The sequence below is a fragment of the Pistacia vera genome, unplaced genomic scaffold (genome assembly GCF_008641045.1).
Source record: "Pistacia vera cultivar Batoury unplaced genomic scaffold, PisVer_v2 Contig578, whole genome shotgun sequence".
NCBI lineage: Eukaryota > Viridiplantae > Streptophyta > Magnoliopsida > Sapindales > Anacardiaceae > Pistacia > Pistacia vera.
In genome coordinates this window covers 1128449-1138475 of record NW_022196421.1, presented here as the reverse complement: position 1 = coordinate 1138475, position 10027 = coordinate 1128449, and the positions used below count along the sequence as shown (strand labels likewise).

Here is a 10027-nt window from a genome sequence, read left to right as displayed (position 1 = left end):
ATCGGTGCATGACCGGCTAGATCTTGTTGGTCGTGCATTGATATGACCTTTTCAAGCCAGATCTACCATGGATCTGGTCATTGACGGTCAGATCTGGTCGCATTTAATCGTTAACGATGATCATATTTTGGCCATCGTTGACGACTGTCTACGGTCAGATTCATCGTGGATCTGGTCAAAAAATACTAGATCAGTATACTATCGATAAGATTCAGTAAGTAGTGCACCATTACACCAAATTCGGCTAGCTTCTAACAATGGTGGCCAAAATTTGATAAATGTGGGTTATTGGGATATTTTTGTTAATTTTTAAAAAAAAAATTTGAAATTGTTATTAAATTAACAAATTTAGGGGTTTAACTTGTTAAGAATAGTTTTCCCAAGCTATGTACCAAACGGAGCCTACGATTCTATGAAATTCTATTTAACTACAAAAAGTAAAATAATAAATAAAAACAAAATAAGCTAAAAAGACCCGATATCTTGCCTCTGTCCTCGGGTTCATGGGCTGCGAATGGAAGATTCAGAACAGGATTTGCCCAAAAACGCAAAGAAATTTACGAAGAAGAAGTACGGAAGAGAACAAGATGAACGAGAACATCAACTGTCCTCTCATTCTGCCACGAAGAGAAAGCGTAGAAAGGCGCGAGTTGTTTCTCGGTTTTTTCATAAACAACCCTCGAATTCGGCGTCTAAGATCAATAAAAAGAAGAAAACAAAGAGTGGGATTGTTGGGGAAGACGTGAATTTTTTTTCTGGAGATGGGATTTGTTCCGTCTTTGATAACTCAAAGCAGAAGAAGAGGATTAATGATAATATTCTTTGCGGTGATTGGTGTGGAAAGAGGAGGAGAACAGAGCGACCCAGACGGCGGAAAACGGCGGAGGTGACGGTCGTGAAGACTGAGAGTAATTTAAGTGATGCTGCAAGTCTTGATGACGTGCTTTCACAGTTCATTTACCAGGGGATTTGTATTAACGGTGAAACTAAAACCATGGAGAAGAATGAGAACGAGAATGAGGATGAGGATGAGGATGAGGATGAGAACAAAGCTTTTTTAGAAGATTCTTTGCCTCCAATTTATGGAAGCTTGGGAGAAGAAGAAGTTGAAAAGAGTTGTTTGAAAATAACAAGAGAGAGTAGTCTACAACAGGTAGAAGTTAGAAAGGTTTCACCTTACTTTATGAATGGCTGTAAAGCTTCAAAAGTGAAGGCGAAACGCAGAAAGGTTTCGCCTTACTTTAAAAAGGCAGTAACACCTGATAATGGTTGTTGTGATTATCAGAAGTTTGATGAGGCTTATGAAAGAAAAAGTTTGGATAATACTTGGAAGCCTCCCCGTTCAGAACATGGTCTTTTACAAGAGGATCATTATCATGACCCTTGGAGGGTCTTGGTTATTTGTATGCTTCTCAACCGCACGTCTGGTACGCAGGTATAGTGTTATTGTTTCTTTTATATCGTGTTCTTAGTTTAGTTTAGTTACTTATTGAGGTGAAATTTTGCTTTGCTAGTGAGCTGTTTATATTTAATTCTTGTGACTTTAGTTAGTAGGTATAAGTTATTCTGCAGAAACATATAGGTTTCTAACAAGCTTGTCTGGTCAACTTGGCACTTATATTAGAAATTATAGTGTTTCAAAGAAGTTTCCTGTTTCTCTTTACTCTGCTTAGGAACTGTAATATAAATTGTAGTTTGTTTAGATAATGGATGGCTTTTCTTCACTTGATTATATTAGGTTGGGTATTTATATGGCAAATGTCAAGCATGTATCCATCATTTTCCCTAAATTATCCTGCATATTATAGTTGAGACAATGATGAAGGTCCTGACGTATCGGGATTAGGCTTGTTTGCTAATGTTTACTCTTTTTTCTGAGACATCTATTGCATTTGAAATGAATCTCTGTTGTGGCTTCTACACAGTTAAGTGTAGTTATATTTTGAATTTAGTCCTCATCCTTCTCAGTGGAGACCTATTAATTAAGCCTTGCTACATGATGGGAGGTCGCNTGGACTATCGAAATATTTGACCTAGGACTATGAACTCATATAATAGTTTATTGACAATGAGTAAGGTCCGTTTGGTTTATTATTCTGATAGTTTTTAAAATAATATTTTGAAAAAAATTAGATTTGGTGAGTATTACGATATAGAATTTAAAAATTAACAAAAATACCTCTTATGTTTGTTTATTTACTAAACACCTCTATAATAAAATATTAAAAGTTAACAAAAACACTCATAATTCATCCATTAAATACAGACAGTCGGCCACCACTGTCGGAGGATGGTCGGAGTCGTTGTATCGGTGCATGACCGGCTAGATCTTGTTGGTCGTGCATTGATATGACCTTTTCAAGCCAGATCTACCATGGATCTGGTCATTGACGGTCAGATCTGGTCGCATTTAATCGTTAACGATGATCATATTTTGGCCATCGTTGACGACTGTCTACGGTCAGATTCATCGTGGATCTGGTCAAAAAATACTAGATCAGTATACTATCGATAAGATTCAGTAAGTAGTGCACCATTACACCAAATTCGGCTAGCTTCTAACAATGGTGGCCAAAATTTGATAAATGTGGGTTATTGGGATATTTTTGTTAATTTTTAAAAAAAAAATTTGAAATTGTTATTAAATTAACAAATTTAGGGGTTTAACTTGTTAAGAATAGTTTTCCCAAGCTATGTACCAAACGGAGCCTACGATTCTATGAAATTCTATTTAACTACAAAAAGTAAAATAATAAATAAAAACAAAATAAGCTAAAAAGACCCGATATCTTGCCTCTGTCCTCGGGTTCATGGGCTGCGAATGGAAGATTCAGAACAGGATTTGCCCAAAAACGCAAAGAAATTTACGAAGAAGAAGTACGGAAGAGAACAAGATGAACGAGAACATCAACTGTCCTCTCATTCTGCCACGAAGAGAAAGCGTAGAAAGGCGCGAGTTGTTTCTCGGTTTTTTCATAAACAACCNTAATACTCTAAAATGTTTTATATTGTTTATCTTATATTATATACAGTATATTTTAGTGCAAAGACTTAATACTATAGCAATATTAGAAATTCCGATTACTAATCACATTTGGGGGAAATTCAAAATAAAACCACTATTATTATTATTATTATTATTATTATTATTATTATTAGCTTGTGATATTTTTACCAAACTTTTCAACAGGTCCCATTCTCCTGTTATTGCCTGAAGTGTAATTCCACTTCAATTACTCAACTCAACATAAGCCCAAATTGATATCAATTGGGTTAACACAATTTCATCCAATATCAATTCTAATTCATCCCGTACTTCCAATATCTCATTATCAATATGATAGATGGAGACTTTGATCAAAATCATCTTCTCCCTCAATTGATCGAGTATCGATTCTCATCTGGGAATTCCGAAGCTTTTGGCCTACTTTAAAAGAAGAAAATTATGTAGATAACTCCATAAACTAACACAATCTAGAGCAATATAAACCATTTATGCAATTTCAATGATCATAAGTGACTCTCAATGGTCCAAAAATAGGTCAAATTTATGGAGTCATAGTCGCCTAAAAAATTCGGTAGTAGGAAAAACCCGGAGATATAAAAATTCAAACTGCAAGATAGTTCAAGACAGCATCTTACATGATATTCAAACTGCAAGTACAATATTTTATTCATAGTACACAAATTTACACTATAGTTGTCATAAACATGACAGCGGCCTGCATACAAGCAAAAGTTTGAAGAAAGATAGGAACTTAAAACTTGATGGCAATTCGAATTCAAAGGGAGTTATGATAACTTCTCTCAAAGTATCTCAAAATAAATTATGGAGAATGACAAACAAGTGCCACTAAATATTTTTAATAATCTGCTAGCGAAAAATAGCATTACTCTTTGTTAGTGAGATTTGCAGTAAATGCATCTGGGTTTACTTGGTTCTTTGTGTAGAAGAGAAAGAAGAAAAGATGGAGTTCTAGGAAAACCTGGAATCAAGAAATGGAGATACAGTAGATCCCAACAAAAGTGAGAGTTGTGGGCTATCAATAGTGGTGGTCTTTCATGCAGCAAAAGCAAACCATTGCAGGTCCTTGTTGGTGCGAGAAAACTGATTTATAGAATAGGAAAAATTAGAAAACGAGTAAAGGAAAAAGAAAGTATATAGATTAAAGTTCAAATAGTGTGTCAGATAGGCTGTTACGAGGAATATGCAAGTCTCTTGATGCCATATATCAAGAACAATTAGAAGTGGATCTGTGGCTAATTAAGGCCAGGCATGTTAGAAGAGGATCCAGGATCAGATACATTGTTTTCGTTTTCATGTCCAGCGAAGATTCAATCCTCCAACTGCCTCAATTGTTCTTCTCGATTCCAAACTTTTGCTTTTTGATCCAGAGCAACATTGTCTCTCTGAAGACATGCCATATATCAAGAACAATTGGAAGTGGATCTGTGGCTAATTAAGGCTAGGCATGTTAGAAGAGGATCCAGGATTAGATACGTTGTTTTCATTTTCATGTCCAGCGAAGAGTCGCTCCCCCAACTGCCTCAATCGTTCTTCTCGATTCCAAACTTTTGCTTCTTGATCCAGAGTAACATTGTCTCGTTGAAGACCCGCTCCTCTAACCGCCTCAATTGTTCTTGCTGATCCTGCAGGACAGATTGATCATATCTGCACCTGCCCATTGATTATTAACCATTGCACGCAACTCATCCATCTCTTCGCGCAACTCCTCTGTCGGTGGATTTGATGCAGCTGGAAGATGTGTGTCATGAAATAGCTCCTCCTGAATGACTCTCTCCAGTTAGTTTTCTCTATATAATAACGAAAATATGCCCTACTAATTAAAATTCAACTTTTAAATACCATACCTCATCATCGTCATCATCATCATTGTGGCATAAAGAAGATTTTAACCATGCCCAATGCTTATATGGGAGCTGTGCTCGAGAAACAGGGTCCTTCTTAGGCCGCTTCTGCACATCAGAAATAGAAAAGTTAACATTCGAATGAAAAAAGAGTTAATTTCTTATAGTTGTTAATTTTCGAGTAATACTATACATAAAAATGTGAATACGAAACTAATATGACATTATTCTTTTCCTAACACATATCATTCTGCTTATAGAATTTGGTAATCCTTCCCACCTTTATTCATGCATAGGGGTTATTTGCATTGATTCAGCTTTTAAGTGGTGCAACAAAATGGGGAACACTTCATCAGTCACAATAGCAAATGCCATCTTCATCCAAGCTTGAAATTTCAGTGATGCTGTTTCTACATTGCCCCACAACCCACTTGTCATGTCTTCAATAAGAATGAAAGTGAACCAGTGAAAATTCACCAAGTGAAATTGAGGCAGATTCATGTTTGGGTGGTGTGGGTTACATTTATGTTGATGTTCATGATATTCCATCTTCTCAATGAGCATTGCTCAGAATAAAGCAAAGTCAGAATTATACCAAGTAAATATGGCCCATGAGAAATGAAATTAACAAAGTGAAAACTAGCCACATTGATTGGTTCAATGAAAAGGGCACAAAAGAAAATGAGGAAAACCTTAAATCAGGAAATGCAGACACAAAAGATCCCAACAAAAGAGAGAACTGTTCAGGCCAGGCCTTGTTGGTCTTCCACGGGTTTTTCAAGGGCAACAATTGCAGTGAAACAAAATCAAAACGTAGAAGATTTCTGGGGGGAGGGATGTGAATGTGGTTAGCTAGGCTAGGCATGCTGTGAGAATGAGGAAATCCCTTACGAACTCAGAGACTACCTCCTCCAACCGTTTCATTTTTTCTTCAAGCCTGTTGATCCGATCTTTTTCTTCCTCTTTACTCTGAGCTGCAGCATGTAACCTATCTCTTCACGTAACTCTTCAGTCTCTTATGTAACTCATCGCTCATCACGTAATCCATCATTCTCTTCACGAACTGATCGATCTCTTCACGCAACTCTCCATTCTCTTCACGTAAACCCTCATTGGTTTCACGTAACTCCTCCATCTCTTCATGTGATGCAGCTGCACAGTGTTTGTTATGGAACAGCTTCTCCTGATTGGATTACTTCCAGTAAGCCTCCTCTTTCTAATAAAAATTTAGACAGGATAAAATAGTTACAATAAAGCTCAACTTTAGAAGAACATACCCACGTCCTCCATAACGTAAAGAGGATTTAATCTGCTCTATGATCATACGGAAGTGTGCTCGAGCGTTAGAGGCCTTTCTAGGTCTCCTCTGTACATAAGAAACAGAAAAGTTAGCACCCAAACATGACAAACAAAATTAGAGGAAAAAGAGCATACCTCAAAGTATATTTTCAAGAATGTGCACAGCCCATCCAACATCCTTGTGACATTTCTGTATGGATGCTGGCGTGTCCTCTGTTGACTTAAACTTCTTAAAATACTGATGGAGCTCATATCTATAGTCTTCCAACTTTTTTCCATTAACTGATTACACTCATGTTAACTTTGCTATACATGTCTTCATCCATGTTTTACTTCCCGGTTATAAGGTTTAAAGTATAAACAAGATCAAACCTTGATTTGATTTGAACAAAATGGTACTAGCACAGCACTTTACATCCAAGTTCTGCCATTTGAACATAGTAAAACACACAGTGAACAAATAAACCCAATAGATAAGCTAATTAAAATTAACCAAACTGAAAAGCCAAATATTTTGATCATAATTTTCTTTTCAATGACACAAAAACTCTTAATACATCAAAAACTTAAATAAGCACACTGGTCAACTAATAGAGTGTAGGAAGTGATTTTAGCACCATAAAAACTGCTTTCATAAATTAAAGTCTTTTGTGTCTATTCACAGTGTTTCACTAAGACAGATAAAAGGGCTCTTGCATAGAACAACGAAAGCACTTGAAGCTCCCTTTTACTCGAAAGGGCTAACTACAATAACTCCCAAACATACTTTAAAAAGTGAGTTATGGAGTGCGTTTAAGTTTGAACTTGGAAGTACAAATTACCTATTTTCACAAAAAAGCGCTTTTCAAACTCATTTGAGTTATCTTATAAAGAAGTTAACGTCTATTTCAACTAAACACTACCATATCAACAAAAGTGGTTTGTGCTTATTTTTTTAGTGTCTCACCAAGATAAATAAAATTGCTTTCTGTAATGCTTCAAGGAGAGACCCTTGAGGGTTCTACTTTCAAAAGCAATTTTTCAGTAACAAAAGCACGTGAATTGCGCTTCTACTTGAAAACACTTCACCAAAGCCCCACAAAAATACACTCAAAGTGAATTACGAAGTGCTTTTGTAAAGAAAAAACACTTCTGAGAATAAACACCACTACATAAATAAAATAACCGGTTTACCAAACATCCCAAATACACCCTAATCCACCCTCGATGCCTTCAAGACCTCAATATCATCAAGAATATCACAAAAATCAAAACAATCAAAGAAACAAAACAAACTCACTTAAACTAACAAAAGAAAAAAACCCAATTCAATTCATAGTCAATATAGATCAACTGACGCAACAAAGAAATTAAATTACAAACAAACAAAAAAAAACGAAAACCCACAAAAGGCTGATGGAATTAAAGAAACCCACATGAAGAAATCAGAAATTGAAGTCAAAGAGAAAGCTTACCAGAAGGCAGGAAGTAAAGGGAAAGATATGTCGCGAAACTGAAGAGAAACAGGGTAAGAGGGTAAAGTGAGCTGGAGCGAGAGAAGAGAGAGCTGAGAAAAAAAAGAGAAGAAATGAGAATTAGGGATTGTGATAAATAAACATGGACGATCTTTAGCGACTACTGAGAGAGGTGGTTTAGCGCCAGAAGCCAGTGGCTGACAGACTCATTGGATTTGGGACTGTATATATATGGGCAGCATCCGCCTTTCTAATTATATATTATATAAGAGTTAAAAACACATTTAACATATTATGAAAATTAAAATAATAATTTTATTTATCGAAATAAATTATTGTAAGTCGTTAAAAAGTGGCCAGCCTGCAGATCTTGGTCAACATGTATTTCAAACCCCTACCATCTCACTTTTCATTTATTTATGATTTAGGAATATATGCTGTGAGGTACAATTTGGTGATTGATTGTTGTCTTTGAAGAAAATGGGGAAAAGAAATGTTTTGGAGTATTTGATAATATTGTAAAATATTTTGTCCTTAATATAGTTGGACACTTATATTGAAGAAGGATAAATTTTATTAACTTTGTACGGCCACCGTTTCTTGCTAGGCCAGAGTTACCAGGAATCAGGAAATATTTATGGTAGATTCAAAACAAGTAAAGAAAGTTATTTTATGTCTATCTCAAGTTTTTCCCCCTGGTTGAGTCGTGGTCATAAAATTATGTTTTTAGCATCAATTTTATACCATCATGGGCAAGATCATATATTCTTCAAGAAATAATTTGGATTTGATGACTTTGTATAGAACCAGAAGAATGGGGTAGCTCTCCACATTCACTATTTAGGGAAGGAATTCTAGCCAGTTCTGTATGTCAAAGGGGGCAGTATTGCTACTGTTTTTTTAAGTTAAATTCTGCATTTTTGGCTGTAGGTTAAACAGTATGGGCTGCTTGTGTTAGACTTTTCTTCTGACTGATAAGTAGGTTTTATAACCACATGAACTTTTATGCTTTTTTTTGGCCATATGAACATATTCTTTTAGTTCCAAACAAAATATGGATAGACTCCTGCATAATATAGTCAATATCTTTAAAGAAGTATAAGATCTTATTGCAGGCTAGAAGAGTCATATCAGAACTTTTCACTTTGTGTCCTGATGCAAAAACTGCAACCGAGGTTGACCCTGAGGATATCGAAAAGATCATTCAAACTCTAGGTCTTCAAAAGAAGAGGGCAATGATGATACAACGTTTCTCTCAGGAGTATTTGTGGGAGGAGTGGACACATGTAACTCAGCTTCACGGTGTTGGAAAGTAAGTAGGCAACTCTTCTCTCTCACTTGATCCAAATTTATTTGTGCCTAGATCTTGTTCAAGATACCTCAATTCATCTTTTTGGAAACTCATATTTCGCTACCACCTTTGATTGGCCAGGTATGCAGCCGATGCATACGCAATTTTCTGTACAGGGAAGTGGGATCGGGTGAGACCTACTGATCACATGTTAAATTATTACTGGGATTTTCTTCATAGTATCAAAAGTTCATTGTAGTATTTGTTTCTATCTGAGTAACGGGTTCACTAAACTGTTGATGAGAAACATGTATATAATATTATATTTATCAGAAGAAAAAAAGAAAAGAATTTTGGGTTAGCACATCTCTCCTAGAATTCACAGGTGGTTTGGTTAACTAGTGTAAACTGCCATTTAAGTATATATACAATGAAACTACAGGGAATTCCTATCTTTTAAGCATTACAAGATGGCTTCAGTTGGTCTCAAGATGAAAGCTCCCTTTTTAATGCAAAATTCAAAGACCAAGTAAATATAGTCCATAAGAAATGAAATTTAGCATGTTCTAAGCATCTGTAAGATGCCTAGTAAAGAGAGTGAAAATTAGCATTACTTCATCAAACTTTCTCACAGTACACTCAAACAAGTGGCTACTGTTAATCTATAACTACATACAACCTCATTTGCTGTAAATAAGAGAATATGACACAAGTGATGCCAACAAAAGAAAGGGCCATTCAGGCCACCATTTGAGGTGGTCTTGCAGACTTGCACGGGTTGATCAAGCCGCGAATATCTTCTGAATAGTTTCGATTGTTCTTGATTCTCCCAAGGTATAGCAAGGATCCCATTACAAACTGCAGTATGTAACTCCAACATCTCTGTAACTCGCTTTATGTAACTCTTCTTTCTGTTCACGTATGACGTAACCCCTCACTCTGTACATGTAATCTGTCGTTCACTCGTAAATTCCTTTTCTTCTTTGTGAATATTTCTGTAAGATGTTAGTGTGCTGCATGCCTATTCGACTGACTTAAAACTTCCTAAAAGAAAGCTGGAGCTCATAACTGTAATCCTGCCAACGCTTTTCTATAATCTGCTGTTTGAACAATT

General features: G+C 35.9%; 1 protein-coding gene across 1 annotated transcript; it reads left to right on the top strand.

Annotated features, from left to right (window-relative positions):
• The first annotated feature begins 451 nt into the window (after window positions 1-451).
• LOC116109305 lies at window positions 452-9878 on the top strand. Its single transcript, XM_031395543.1, has 4 exons — window positions 452-521; window positions 552-1435; window positions 8738-8934; window positions 9055-9878. Exons 1-4 carry the CDS (start codon window positions 515-517, stop codon window positions 9170-9172), a joined length of 1206 nt encoding a protein of 401 aa, XP_031251403.1. The 5' UTR covers window positions 452-514; the 3' UTR covers window positions 9173-9878.
• Window positions 9879-10027: the final 149 nt, after the last annotated feature.

Excerpts from the sequence above, each read along its gene's own strand:
- LOC116109305 (XM_031395543.1), top strand. Across the intron at positions 1,436-8,737 it reads ACCGCACGTCTGGTACGCAG|GCTAGAAGAGTCATATCAGA; the intron begins GTATAGTGTTAT and ends ATCTTATTGCAG. Across the intron at positions 8,935-9,054 it reads CAGCTTCACGGTGTTGGAAA|GTATGCAGCCGATGCATACG; the intron begins GTAAGTAGGCAA and ends TTGATTGGCCAG.